The sequence below is a fragment of the Aspergillus fischeri genome, genomic scaffold, assembly GCF_000149645.3.
Source record: "Aspergillus fischeri NRRL 181 1099437636262 genomic scaffold, whole genome shotgun sequence".
NCBI lineage: Eukaryota > Fungi > Ascomycota > Eurotiomycetes > Eurotiales > Aspergillaceae > Aspergillus > Aspergillus fischeri.
Window position 1 is genome coordinate 1,879,201 of NW_001509764.1, and position 14,640 is coordinate 1,893,840.

Genomic DNA, 14,640 nt, shown 5'->3' on the forward strand with positions numbered 1-14,640 from the left:
TCGAGACGCTGCTGGCCCCGTTTAATTGATTCGCCAGGATAGAGCGCATTACCATACCAATCAAGTCGAGGATGTCAAGGATGATATACTCAAGTCAATAGTGCACCCGCACCAACAATCATAAAGCAATGGCACCGTGAACGACTCGGATACTATCGAACCAGAAGAAGATTTCGAAGATGTGGTTGCGATGGTGGGCATGTCCCTCAAGGTTGCAGGTGGCGAAGACCTGAACAAGTTTAGGCGGATACTCAAGCCCAGAGAGTGACAGCACAAAGTCATCACGCGCGAGCAGATGACGCCTGGCAAGTCGCAGTTGGAAAGTACAGTCCTAAGTATGGTGGTAATTACATATAAGACGAACCGCGGCACATTTCCGCAGTTTTTTGCTGGATATTTAATATCTATACCTCCGCTGGAAGGGCAGGACCAATGTTGAATAGGTACATCCATCTAACTAGAGTGGTACAACTTGACCAGGTGGCCCAACCCACGCCAGGCACATCTAACCTTCAGAACTGCCGGGACGAGTATTACCGCCTGGGATGGGAGAGTATACCAAGACCATCCTCCATTGCTCGGGGCCTTGGGGGACTTAGTACACACTGGCGGTCCAGTTGGACACCGTAAACTTTGCGGGACCGCCGGTGAACGGCTCTGTTCCAAACTGCAGATCTAATCGTTGCTCTTGTTAGTGACGTCGGATTCCGCAGCCTGAAACTGGGATTTCTTACTAATCAGGTACTGGGTAGTGGCGGGGAAGCTCTGCGTATCAGAGAGATAGTCAAAGAACGCCTTGAGGTCGCCCCTGTAGGTCTTGATTGGGGCCCCTGCCACGAAGCTGTACGTCTTCTGCTCGGCACCGGCCTGGATGCTGGTACCGTACCACACTTCCCAGGATCTGCCTCCCACCGTGGCTGTGCCAATCTGCTTGCCGATGGGCTGTACCGTACCGTAGCGGGCAAGCCTAGCACACGGCCCAACGCCGGCAAAGTTAGTTTTTCTGGCGTTTTGAGGTGTCTTTCACAGAAACAGTAGGCACTAGGAAGAGGGCTATGTCTATACATACCAAATCATCAGTTCATAATCACCGCTGGATGTGGCGTGGTCTATGTTTGCCGCAGTAAACAAATCGTACGCGACATCGGCCTCGACGTTTTCATTATCCTGCATCCATACCACCCCGGTGCGGATGCTTCTCACATCGCTCACGAGCTTCTTCTCAAAGTTGCCACCGGAGTTAGAGTAGCTTTTGACCGTTCCCTCACCGCCGTTCCAGGTCCAATTGGTGTGCCATGACGCACCACCGTCGCTGGAAGGCTATCAACATAGACGCACTGAGAGCCAGTACCTTGGTGTTCCCCCCACAAGTTATTGTTGACCGAGTATGGGGGGCTCGTAGCGCTGTCGTATTTGGCACACAGCTCCTTGCCCATAGCAGTGGCTGCAAGGGTAAACAGTCCCACGGAGAGCTTCATGTTAGGGATTGGAGTCGATGAGGCAGGATTCAACAGGATCTCAAAGGGAAGAAGGGATTCACTGTTTGTATGGAAGATAGACCAAGAGAGCAGAGTACGACGCAGTTATATAGACACAATTTGGTCATTTATCCTCACTATCATTATTATGATCTTCTGTCTTCCTGGGCCTGAGACATTGATACCAGTTGTATATCAACCTCATTGCGCCCAGATCAGCAATTAGATGTACCTCTTTCGACAGGGCATGTAGAGACAGACCCGCAGCTAGTGTTTGTGTTTCTGTTCTCCGTGATTAACGGGTAATCAGAGCATACCTTGGGTCCTTGGCTCCGCCCCCGACATGGTAGATCAGATACGTAGGACTTTGGGTAACGAGACGGACTTTACGAGACACTACTAGGAGAGATTTAAGGAGCTATTTGAGAGACATTTGATCCACGGTTAGTGGCGCCCGTTTCGCTTTTATTGTTGTCAGCAAATTCAGTTGCATGGGACCGGGGTCTACGGTGTGGGAGACTGGCTAATGGCTTCTAGGGATGGGCGGAACCGCCCATCAGAGTGTAGCTACATGGAACGGCCAAGAGTACCCACCTCCTTGGCAAGGCGTAGCTACCGCCCGTTTCTCTGTGTCTCCATTCGGAAAGACCAGAGGTTGCCGACGACCCCCGAATAGGTGATATCTTACTATCAATTTAGTGGGCAAAGCAGCTGGCAAGAATCACTACCACCTTAGAAATCTCGACAGTCTGCATATGGCCCAATGATCACGAATTGAATCCACTACCTTCATTAGCGCTCGTCTCTTTTTAGGCTGAAGCAGACCCTGCGAACACGTCCTTCAATATGTTCAAAATAACGTTTACCGGGCAGTGGCCTTGGAATTCGCTGATCATTTCTACGGTCAGTGGGAAACTAAAAGCTAGGCTAAAATTTAGCCTAAAGGCACGCTGTCACCTTCCGAACATTATTTGCTTTGCTTCGCTGTCCTGGAAGGGCAAAATACCCTCAGAGGCAAATTGCCTGTTGACATGATTGAACTGTGCTTTTGCAACTTTGCAAGTGGCCTTAGGACGAACTTGAACTTGTTGTTCCTAATATTATGGCTGCAGTGGCCAATGTCTGTCCCAGGGTTCTTGAAACACGAGGTAGTTCAAGATAAGACTCAGTCTAAAACGCGTATATATTTGATGAAGTGGCCCGCTCACCAGTGAAATACATTATTATCCCTCACGAAGGACATCCGTGGTCTTCAGAGGATTATTATAGCCAATAGAAAGCCTATTACCGGAGGGATCAGGATATTAGTCCTTCCGGGGTAGGCAGAGAGCTGCGAGATCCGATTCAGCAACTGGAGACGTTGACGATCCGTTAAGATGCTGTGTTCCTTATACACTGACCAGTGACCACCAGGGAACGGCCACGTCCAAGGCAGCGATGGCAAGCAGCTGGTGGCAATATTATTACTGCATATGGCGTGATAGTTGCTGGCTCGGCTAGCTGTGTACGTCTTTAATATAAACAGAGACCACCTATGCTGGAAGAAGGAAGGGCAACAGGAGGCCAGCGTAGGCAACAGGCTGCGGAGTTTCAACTGCCAGTGTCGGGAAATGGCGGTGGTACAGGTTCTGAACTACTACTGGAGGATTGGATACTCGATGGAGCGAAGTACCGGAGAGAGGTCCCATGAGGTTGTTCCCGATTTTTGCGCTCGGAGCCCGCGGACATTCCGGGTCTGTTCCTGTTACAGTTACTTTCACGGCACAGAAAGAGCAACTGCATGAATGCTTGTCTGCCAGATAAATTCTTTATACAGTAAACCCCTTTATAAGTAACTCTAGTATAAGGAAAACCTCAGATATAGCAACTAATCTTGGTGTATGAATCACATTCCTATAAAACTTATCACTCTAATATAGAGAAATTATGTCCAAAAATTATTTCTCCTATATATAATTCCTTATATTAGGGTATTTTTTTCTGTATGTATACCACTACCTAGCTATTCTAGACCACTTTTAAGAGTATTCTTATAGCTAATATAGGGTTATATAAGTAGTAGAGTATAGCTATCTCTATAGAGTACCTCTCAAAGGCTTTTATAGTATCTTACATAGTATCTACATAGTATAAAATGGTGATTTTAAGAGGAAACTCAAGGAATACTATCTGAGTAATGTCTAGCAGTGTTCAGGTAGAGAAATATATATTTCTAGTGTTGGTTGCTAAAGAATCCATATTCTAGTATAAGGAAATTTTAATATAAGTAAAAGTGGCTGTCTCTGATAGTTGCTTATATCAGGGGTTTACTATATTATAGTCTCACATAGATGTTATATATGTCCAAATTCATAATCAATGATATAGACAGTTATCCTATGAACACTTCTTAACTACACCGCCAGCTTTGATCATTCTTCTTCAGGGAAGTTAGCGTGACGCGCATCGAAAGGCCTTACGGTTTCCATGCTGCAGTTGGACAAACCACGGCCATGGAAGAGGTTGTTGATAAATTCGAGCCATTCTGGTGCGGAAGCTCCAAACACCGGGGAATGTTCTAGCCCAGGATAACTGCTCAGGCGGACAATATTTCCGGCCTCGCAGCTCTTTTTATAGGCCTTTTTGACAAGGGCTGGGCGTACAGTGGTGTCGTTCGCCCCCGAAATCACAAGAAGAGGCCTTGCGGCTTTGTCCCCCTGCGCCGGGGCGTTCATGTCTTGGAATTCCTTGATGGGCGCAAGACCACTAGGGTCGACTTTCGTAATGACTTGCGAGAAATTCAGGCCCTGCATCACGGCAGGCAAAGCAGTGGCGCAGAGCTGAGCGTGTTCCCCCAGTTCAATACGTTTCCGAGCGACGTCAGATAACCATGTTGCCGTGTAGTTGGGGAAAACGGCCCTCAGAGCAAAGTATACCGATGGGATATACGAGAAGGCACCGGAATTCTGAGACTCTTCAGCAGAAGAACCCTCAAGGTTGTCCATTTCCTCGACGACAGCGTCATATATGTGGGTATTCGGGGCAATCGCGACCCCACCCAGATAGCCACTCTCATTGGTCTGCACCAGTTCGTGTTCAGATAGCTTCCAGGAGGCACCTCCACCCTGCGAGTGGCCAATCGACACCCATTTCTCAGAGAGACGGTGAGGGAACGCTTTCCTCGCTGCAATAGTTGACCAATAGACGTCATTGGCATTAGCCCTGGCGGATATATATTTATGGCTTGTGTAGTTGTTTCCAAGGCCAGCGTAATCGGTCCCGACAACAGCATATCCTGAAAATAGCAAAGGAATCAAGGTATCATAATCATAGAGGCTCGAGGAGGTTGATGGAGCGCAAGCTCGGAATACGCCGGACGTTCCATGTGCGAATGCGACAAGCTTGAATGGGCCACCTCGTTGGACGAATGGAAAGGCAACGAATGCGGTGGCAGGGACGGTAGAGTTGTCCAGGTCGACCGACGTGTACTGGATCTTGTATGTAGCGACACCGCCGGGGAGGTCCAGGAGATCGGGGTCAACCGGATGGAGTTTCAGAAGGTCTCCAGGCTTGGAGTTGGAGAAATTATTCGCTGTTGCATAGAAGTCGAAGTCGAAAGGCGTATCAAAGTCGTCTAGGTCCTTGGAGTTTGTTTGATTCAAGGATTCTTGACAGGTCTTTCCGCAACCGTATTGAGCGGCAACTTCCGGAGAGACTGGGAAGTTGGAGGCTTGCTCTGTTCTACAAGCAGAGACTGTGGCAGCTGCGAGGAGTAGAGCAGCTACAGCAGACCGCATTTTTGACGGTGGTGGTGGATAAGGGTGAGGGTGGGAGAATGAATAGGCAATGGCAGGGGAAGGGCGAGGTACTATCAAATGAATCAATACTTCTCCTGGCAAAGCGCGGGGGGAGGGTTTTATGCATGATCGTCCCCAGAGAATTTGCGGGTCTTACGTTTGCGGGGGTGAGTCCATCTAGCCTGGGCAGTATCCTTCCTAGGTTCACGACACCGATAAGCCCTGAATATGCCAGTCTCAAGATCTCTGGGGGAAATGAGCGTCCCCAATCAGTGACCTTCTCCCCACGCACGATACCCGACACTTAGGCGTAGACCGGTGTACTCGGGCATCCAAGGTGACCGTCAATCATTATCTACCCGAAACAGAGAACCTCGGTACCCCTGCATTATGGCTTCACTATCCCCGTTTTGGGCATGAGGATATGCAGCTTTATCGTTGTTGCGTGTGCGTGAATACACCGCTCGGGGTCCGCGGACACCCCCCACAGCAGTGACGCGCGGATCCAGGGATGTATTACTGGTGCGCTCCATGTGTGATGGGTCTCCTGGCCATCCATGTAAGTAGTTTGCTAGCTGACAATGGAGCAATAAATTATATTCACGCCAGCTACCAGCAGTATATTCCATAAACGGTCCGACAAGATCTTGTACCCAGCTCACAAGGTGGTTAATCTCGAAACCAAATCAATTAAGAACGGTTTACAGTATTTAATAGTATCTATATCAACACTTATACAGACCATTTCAGTGACTGTACCTGGAGCCTTATGGAGAGTCTTAGAAGTATTCCAGCACTCAACGGCATTTGCATGAGAGATATTGGCAGGTAAAAGTTGACATTAAGGTTCGGATGCTGGTGTATTTATTAGTATATATCTAATACTTGAAGTTAATAGTAATGTATAGTATGCGCGGCTTGGGAGAGTGGCAGCCTTGATAATAGTCGCAAGAACTTGGGCAGCTCCTCATTGAGAATGTGCTGGCCCTATAGTAAGCAAATATAGTATCTTCGAAAACTTTTCCCCCCTCACCTTTTCAGATGGTGTTAATTATAGACGTTCTAGGACCAGAAGTAGATATAGAGTAATGTTAATGCTAGAGTTGCATTTGGTCTGAGTTTGGGCAAGTTCAAACCCAGTTGGAATTGCGATTTTGAGTCCAAATTTTTGAAATCAGAACCAACCCTGACCCGTTTTAATTTAATGCGAGTCTATCTGCAAAAACTTTCACTAGGCCTTAATAGGCAGTTAATAGCCAATTTATATCTAGTATATTGATTTGATATCTATAGGGTTAAAAGGGTGGTGTTTAAAGACTATTCTTAGACTATAGTGATTATCAAAGGTTGATCTATATATATATATATATCAACTACCACTACTTTTATACCAACCCATGACTAAAATGATTTTAGCGGTTCGGTTATGCAACTCTAGTTGCAGTTAAAGGGTTACTAATCTGATAAAGGAGATCTATAGGGAGAGATAAATAGAATCTTACATGGGCAGAATTACTCGCAGTCTACATACTTAAAATCTGACAAGACATTATTTCAGTTTTGTCCCAATGGCTTGCCGTACCTAATATTCTTGGCAGTCAGATTCGTCAATCTCCACCCGCCAGCCCCGCCTTTGATAAGCGCCGTCAGGCGACAGGTCACAGGACAGATATCAACCCTTTCACCCTCTTCTTCGTATGACTTGTCCTTGGAAGTTTCAATCGCGGCAGCAGACTGTATAAACTCGATCAGACCAGAAAAGCTCTATAACGCTCACGCACGCTACTTAACCCTGAGGCTGGGGAGCCACCACAAAGTCCGCCGGTGAAGCCTTTGGACATTCAATATTGGGCAGATTTGGTGGGTTGCAATTTTTCCTCCTGTATGAGTGAACTTCCGAGTCAGTCACGCTGCATTCAGCCATTCACGCTGCTGCAGTATTGGCGGCGCATACATGAATGAGGCGGGTTCTACATCGGCCTGACGGAAGTACTTGACCTCATTCTGGCAGCTGACAGGTAACAGTTCAGAGCGACCATGAAGCGAGAAACAAACAGAAAGGGTGCCAGAGTAATAGACTGGAGTGTACTGCCTGGTGTAGGAAATGGAGCATGCACGCAATTTGAGGTCGTGCTTTCCAATGAGGCTGGCGGTGCTCAGGGTACAGGCAACCCCGGGTCTCATCACTTGCATTCGCCAGGTCCACTGAGAGCTGTGAAGCACACTAAGGAGGGAGCAGTCTACACAGCAATTGCCAGTGCAAAATTCGGACTGGCAAACAACATGCTCAGCATTGTCTTATGTTCCGATGACGGCACTGAATGGAGCACAAGGATGGCAGTAGTTGGCGATCGGTTAATCGTTCCAGCGCAACAGGCTCAATTGGCTGAACTCTTTATCGCAGTGGGTAAATCTTGTAATAGCGAGTTGACAATACCTGCCAATCTGCAGCTGAGCGCTGACGAGCTTGGGTGTCAAACCTGTGCAGCTCCCTTCTGCGGAGTTGGTGGTCTCATTTACACCCATGACAGCATGGCAAGCAGCCAGTTGGGTAGAGAACTTAAATGTCAGAAGGAAACATGTCCGGCCGTCATTAGCTACACAGATAATGAACATCTATGGGTCGACCGGGTACCACTAAGCCAGGCAGCCCTGACGGACTTTTTGAGCACCCTTGCTGAAAGCGAGACAGTACGGATCGCAGACACATGCCTAGCTTCGGGCGAAAACAGGAAACTCCTTCTGTCGGATAATATGATGTGGTGGACAGAGGAAGTCACCGAAGAGGTGCCACAACGGAAAAACTCCAAACCAGCGAATTGGGGCGGCTTCCAGGACATGTGGCGAAACCACAAGAACCTAAGGGAGTCTAGAAATAGGGCCAAAGTCCTGGTCTGGACGGAGGCTCCGCTGGTCCACACTTCTGTCAAGAGATTCGCACAAGCAGGGAAATCAGACAGCAACGCAAGCAACCCCCTGAGGCTGATACACGTCCAAACACGGAATGTACTGGCAACAGAGGGAATCGAGACGAAACGTTATGCGGTCATTTCGTACACCTGGAGCCAGTTCAGTAAAGAGGAGTTGCTGGAATGGGCAACGTCACGAGCGATGCAGCTGGGGTACGAGTACATATGGATCGACCAATATTGCATTGATCAGAAGAACAAGCAGGAGAAGAACACGGAGATCAAGCGCATGAGAGATTACTACAAGAACGCGGCACAGGTCCTGGTGCTCGTCCCTGACGTGACGAGCTTGGCGAGATTTGATGTGGCATCAACAGACCAGCTGATACATGTGGATGCAGCCATCAACGCATCTAGGGACGTATTGAAGGAGATCGTATCTTGCGAGTGGCTGAAGAGAGTCTGGACCTTTCAAGAAGCATGGGTGGCTAGACAATGCGTGCTGTGTACCAAAGAGCAGATGCTTGACGGCACGGTGATGGATGCCTTACTTGGCTTGCTCAAGTATGAAGCTGTCAACAGACCCAGAGTGATGTGCATCACCAGCAAGTCGATAGCAAACCCAGTGGTTGCAAACCCTAACTCAGTCGTCCGGGAGGGGGTATTCAGCCACCGTCAGACTGTGGTAGGATCGACAGACCGGTGGATATTACAAAGCGGACGAAACGTATACGAGCCGCCGCGGCTCACGCTTGTCCAGGCCTGGGAGGCCTCACGGGGAAGAAACACAGCTAATGAAGAAGACAGAGTATACGCTCTGCTGTCTTCTGTCGAGGGCGGAGACAGAGTAACAGTCGAGCGCGGACGGTCTCTGCTGGCTGTCATCCAGGACTGTGTGGAGGCGGGTATTGTCACTGCTGATCTGCTAGCCGGCAATGATCCCTCGACGGTGGCAGATAGGTGCTGGATGCCGGATCTAACAGGATCAGGACCGCAGCATCCGTTGCGGGTGGCAAGTGCTAGTGAGAAACAGCAGCAACTGGTTTGGCGAGGAGGCAGGGTGTCTGTGAAGGGGAAGTCTTTCGGCTTTGCTGACGTGTCCGTTTGGCTACGTATCGCACTCGTGAAGACTGAGGATCCGATTCAACAGTCTGAAGGGAGCGACCGGCCCTGGATTCAATTCGCTCTCTCAACGCGGCAGAAAACATGGACACCGAAAGACCTGATCACTTCTGATTTCCTCTTAGTGCAGCCAATGCCTGGGTGCACGCAGACCGTCCTGGTGTCTGGTAAAAAGCTAACGGACGGGTCGTTTCACCGGAAGAAAGGATATATAGTCTGGCTTAAAAAGTCAGGAGAAGAGTGGCTGCAGGACAGCCAGCCGGTAGAAATTGGAGCGTGCTAAGAATGTAAGGAAGCAGATATTTCTGCACCAGCAAAGCATTTCTGTATGGCTCTGAGAGGAGAGCCTATACTGCTCTGGGTCAGATGGAAGAGGAGACAAAACACTCGCGATTTTTCACCAGCATGCCTATCTCCCTGATCTAGATCCAACCATCAGTCTTTCTGGTGTTTAGTTTCGGAGCTTACCGTAGACTAATCTGCTGAAATACGTAAGGTAGTAATAGCTAGAATTTGATCAATACAGACAGTAAAGAAGACAGGCACTAATAATGAGATGAAACCTGTCATGGTGACTGAACTTCGGACTTGAAATCGCAGTGGTTTAGTTCCAACTGGGGTTGCACTCGCCTGACCTCAGACTGAATGCAACTCTAGTGGCTTGATGACATTAAAGCCTACTGCCGCGTTTCATGGCCGATCGCCCTAATTTGCATGGAATAAGCATCATATGTTGGTTTCGTCCCAGCCTGCAAATCTCGCATCCTGGACCCCCCCATTTCGGATATTCCGGCCTCTCCAGCGACGGGTTATCCGGGGCGGCAGAACAATCACCGAAAGGTTCTAATGTCCGACTCGAAGCTTGTCCATTCTCAAATCAGGTTCGCTAAAGTGTTCATACCATTCGCGCTTCGTATGCATTGAGCTTAAGGATAAAAGCTCTTTTCCATCCGGTCTGCATATGTATTTGCACCTATCCATCTTCGCCTTGCCTCCACGCAAATACAAAGAAACATCTTGTTCGACTCATCTCCCACCATGTCTCTCGCCTTCACAAATCAACCGCCCGAGTCGAGGGTCCCGTACGCCATCCCTCAATTGGAAGGCGAACGCATCACTATTCCCGGTAGCAAGGGAACCTTTCGCATTCTTGCATCGTCCAAGCAGACAAATGGATTGATGGCAGTCTTCCAGAGTGGCGCAGTGTTATCTGATGCCCCAGGATTCCATTACCATAACCACGCGCACGACGTCTTTCTTGTAACGAAAGGATATTTGAAACTGTGGAATGGGGATAAATGTCGGATTATGGGACCGGGCGATTTCGCGTATGTGCCTCCTGTGAGTAGATATCTTGTTTTCCGTTTGATTAGTGCTTAACTGACAAAGCTCCTTACAGAAAGTAATTCACAATCCCGAGATGCTTGGGCCCCATACCGAGATCTACGGTCTGATCACCCCCGGCGACTGGGTAGATTTCTTCCGCTATGTCTCGGAACCGTACGAGGGGATCCTTGTGCCCGAGGACGACAACCGTGACTTAAAGTCCATCCTCATCCCCAAAGTCATGGCCGCAAAAGACAAGTTTGACGTCGTCTTCCAACCCAACTACCAACCTCCCGAGGTGGCTGAATTTACTAAGGATGACGAGAAAATTCCAGATGGCCACGAGCCATACTATCTGCGCTCTAATACAGGCCCGAAATGGATGCTGGGTGGTGTGATGTCCAGACCCTTCATCACCACGAAACAAAGCAATGGCGTCTGCGCGATCTCGAGCATCGAGTCGTCCAAGGTGTACAGTGAGGGTCTGCTCTCTAAGCGCATGACCTTCAAGTCTGTAGATCACTGTTTCTGTGTGCTGGAAGGTACTTTGACCGTATGTCTCAAGGGTTATACTGACACGGTATTCCGTGAGGGAGAGACGGTGGTGGTTCCCGCTGGTCAGGCGTTTGCTCTGCGATTTGACAGCAAGTATGTGCGGGTGTATTCATTCACTGATGGCGATGGCATTGAGTCGCTGGTGCACCGGCTCGGAAAGCCGTTCGAGGGATCCATCCTGCCTGACAAGGAGCCCGAATGGGACTACAGTCAAGTGCAGGCTGTGGCTACAGATCTCAATGTGGAAATTGAACTGTGAATCATAGGATTAGGCAGTTTCTCATTACGTACATAGGCAGGAATATACAGATGGCAAACGAACCCCCGCAAGTATCATCCTGTCAACTGGACCCGACCCATCAGGAAATAACTGGGGCCCTTCATTTGTTCAAAGCATAAGTTAAAAGGTGGAGAAGCGGGGGATCGGGGAATCCCCACGGCAATTCATCCCGGCTTCGTAGCCTTCCTCGGGATATCCGCTTGCCGAAGAGAAGATCGTGGCCTCTCGTGGAACGTCCATCTATCTATCTACAGCCACGCTTGACAGCGTATTCGAAATATAATCGTCTCAATGAACGATAAAATATGCGTGGATGATGCAGCATCAGCCTCAACGATCCTCTGCGACCCCCCCACAGCGTCCGAAGCGACAACGTGCCGCGCAGGCATGTGACAGGTGTCGCCTGAAGAAATATAAATGCGATGAATTGTATCCCTGCACTCACTGCAAGAGTAAGCTTGTCACATATACTGGTTTCGATATGATAAGAGGATTAATTACGTGCAGAAAACCAGCTCGAGTGCATCTATCAGAGGAATTACCGGCAGCGCGAAAGCGACCGGTCAGCCAGGTATGTTTCCAATAGTTCGCTCGTTCTAGATAGATAATGGCCCTGTTGACTCTATTAGCTATGTAATCGAACTAGAGACGAAAGTCGAAGAGCTAACCGCAAAGCTGCGCGTGGCCGAGTCGAAACTCGTCTCCAATGCTCATCAACCGCCAAAAGTTGTGACGAGCTCGAGACCCGGACCAGCTCCCCGGGCAAGCATCCATGCTACACCATCGTCTATGCCGCCAAACGGAACTACTCCAAGGGAGGCTTTACCGTCGCCCTATGACGCGCAAGAGGAAGCATGCGACACTGTCGAACACGAAATCAGCGAGCTGAATCATCACACTAACGGGATCGAGTTTCACGGCAGTTCCTCATCAGCAGCACTGATAGGGCATCTTCAAACAACTAGGGAGAAAGACCGCGCGGAAGAACGATGGCATTTTCGCGCCCCAGAGGCGGGGTTTTCGCTGATCTCGACGCTGCATAATTCCAGTTTCTCGCCTTCGTGCACAGTTGGTTCTGCGCAGTTGGCGCCACTACAGGATCATAACTATTACTTTGAGCATGCGCACGCGTTCATCAATGGGTACTTTGAGAATATCCATTTCATCCATCCGTTGATCGACAAGGAGGACTTCTATGCCCGGGCCCGTGATCTCTGGTTCAATAAGACCCGGCAGCCGGAGCCGAGTTTCGTCGCTTTGTACCTCAGTGTACTCTCGTTTGGAGCTTTGGTCCGTGTTTGGGATGAGGAGAAGCTAGGGGGACTGACGCGGTTTGAATGGAGTCGAAAGTTGTTCAGTGAAGGGCGGATGTATCTGAATCACCTGCACTTTTCTAATAACCTGGACACAGTCCAGTGTTTATACTTAATGGTAAATGCAGCTTGCCAATTATGAGGATATACGTCGGGCTAACTTCATCCGAGGCAAAAATATGCCAAAACGAGCTAAATCCTAACTGTGAGTGCCATCCAGCCTGCTAGGTGAACAACTACTGATTAAAACACGAGTGGCCTATATGTACTTGGGCCTCGCTGTACGTACTTGCTTGGCGGTCGGTTTCAACCGACACGTACGCAATCCAAAGGACGAACAACGTTCGGGCTGGATCTCGAAGACTTGGTGGTGAGTACAAGCAAGCATACTTCAAGATCATGGTACTCAGCCTCTTTTGTGGTAGGGGCATCTTCTCTCTCGAAATGTAAGTCCACTATGGGTCTCACACCAGACCACGTGTTGATGATGTTGCAGTGAAATCAGTTTCTCTATCGGACGTCCCGACACCCTAGGTATGGACGAATATCACAACCGCGGCCTCCCAGAACGCGATGACTCCGAATACGCCATTATACCCTGGATGGTGGACTTCGCTCAGATCATCCGGCGCGTATCCGTGCAAATCTACCACTCGCGCATCACTTTGCAGGAAAAACTGCAGGCCGCTTTAGATATCGAGGCAGATCTTGACCAATGGATGGCCCGACTGCCGGACCGAATTAAACCAGATATCCTGGGGCACCAGCCATCCAGCGGCGCATTGAAAGACCCCAAATGGGCGCGCAGACAGCGTTTGGTTCTGCAGATTCGTAAGTGCCAAGATCTATAGTCGACCCATGGAGACGCTGAGTTTGCAAAGGATACTATAACGTGAAAATGTTGCTGTTTCGCCCGTTTTTGAGCTACTTCACTCGCAAACTGCGACACACACCCACGGAACCAGACGAAACCATCGCAAAGTGCCTGGACGCAGCCACGAAGACAATCGAGGTCATATACGACATCTTCCGCATCCACACGTTCTTCCGCTGCTGGTACCCTCCATCCCCTCCATCCCCCGCCACCAGAACCAACCCCGGCAAAATTTGGAGATCTAACGAGCACATTGTAACAGGTGGTACAACACAACCTACGTCATGTTCGCGACATTGACCCTTCTCCTCCCCATGTCCGAGCTGGGAATGTGTGTTGAGACAGTCCCGCTATTACGGTCTGTCGACATGGCGGTCGAGATTTTAGAAGCGATGGACGAGTCCGTCGTCGCGAAAAAGTCCGTCGAGATCATCAAGCACTACCTTAAGGACTTCCGCAGCTCGGAACCTCGGCCTGGCCCTGCCAGTTACGATGGCGATGATGCCAGTATCCACACTCATGCAATGCATGAACAGGAGCAGCCGCCTGGCTCGGATATCCCGGTATGTTGGGACCTGGGAATCTTGATAGGCTTGGCTTTTGTTGGATACTAATCGTCAAATAGGAGTGGGCCTACGGTTTCGCATTACCCGACTACTCGTTTGAAGGGATTACGAGGTTGTTTGATGATTTGGGTGGGCTTCCCATGTTGGATAGCTGATACTGTGCGCGGTTGCTGGACGGGGACGGCTGTATATATGATTAACTGTTGTTCATAATACATATATGCACTGGCAAGGGACTTCATGAAAGTAATAGTATAATGCGAGTCTCTCATAGAATATCTAGCTCTGCCAGAAAGAACGAGGACTACATATTTGCAGACGTCTTGGAGAACAATCCCGGGTGCTGCCTAACTGCATTCCACATCTTTGATCACATCGTAGCCATAAAACCAAGGCTGGACCTATGGGCATGTTCTGTATGTGTAGGCAGCTGGTTGTCCC

General features: G+C 49.3%; 5 protein-coding genes across 5 annotated transcripts, besides 1 other annotated feature; 3 read left to right on the forward strand and 2 right to left on the reverse strand.

Moving 5' to 3' along the window:
• Nucleotides 1-595: 595 nt before the first annotated feature.
• On the reverse strand, nt 596-1,478 carry NFIA_100330 (glycoside hydrolase family 12 protein; the record flags this gene model as incomplete). The annotated part of the gene is made up of 4 exons (XM_001262292.1): nt 596-675; nt 735-967; nt 1,070-1,312; nt 1,339-1,478. 4 exons carry the CDS (start codon nt 1,476-1,478, stop codon nt 596-598), a joined length of 696 nt encoding a protein of 231 aa, XP_001262293.1.
• A 2,101-nt stretch (nt 1,479-3,579) lies between these two features.
• Nucleotides 3,580-3,608: a microsatellite.
• Nucleotides 3,609-3,889: 281 nt separating this feature from the next.
• NFIA_100340 (alpha/beta hydrolase family protein) lies at nt 3,890-5,254 on the reverse strand (the record flags this gene model as incomplete). The annotated part of the gene is made up of 1 exon (XM_001262293.1): nt 3,890-5,254. The coding sequence occupies one exon, from the start codon at nt 5,252-5,254 to the stop codon at nt 3,890-3,892; it is 1,365 nt and encodes a 454-aa protein (XP_001262294.1).
• Nucleotides 5,255-7,291: 2,037 nt separating this feature from the next.
• Nucleotides 7,292-9,568, forward strand: NFIA_100350 (HET domain protein; the record flags this gene model as incomplete). Its single annotated transcript, XM_001262294.1, has 1 exon — nt 7,292-9,568. The coding sequence occupies one exon, from the start codon at nt 7,292-7,294 to the stop codon at nt 9,566-9,568; it is 2,277 nt and encodes a 758-aa protein (XP_001262295.1).
• Nucleotides 9,569-10,323: 755 nt separating this feature from the next.
• Nucleotides 10,324-11,425, forward strand: NFIA_100360 (cupin domain-containing protein; the record flags this gene model as incomplete). The annotated part of the gene is made up of 2 exons (XM_001262295.1): nt 10,324-10,626; nt 10,685-11,425. The coding sequence occupies 2 exons, from the start codon at nt 10,324-10,326 to the stop codon at nt 11,423-11,425; spliced, it is 1,044 nt and encodes a 347-aa protein (XP_001262296.1).
• A 334-nt stretch (nt 11,426-11,759) lies between these two features.
• On the forward strand, nt 11,760-14,354 carry NFIA_100370 (putative C6 transcription factor; the record flags this gene model as incomplete). Its single annotated transcript, XM_001262296.1, has 10 exons — nt 11,760-11,898; nt 11,954-12,017; nt 12,076-12,877; nt 12,931-12,964; nt 13,015-13,129; nt 13,185-13,205; nt 13,256-13,590; nt 13,641-13,815; nt 13,896-14,196; nt 14,259-14,354. The coding sequence occupies 10 exons, from the start codon at nt 11,760-11,762 to the stop codon at nt 14,352-14,354; spliced, it is 2,082 nt and encodes a 693-aa protein (XP_001262297.1).
• Nucleotides 14,355-14,640: the final 286 nt, after the last annotated feature.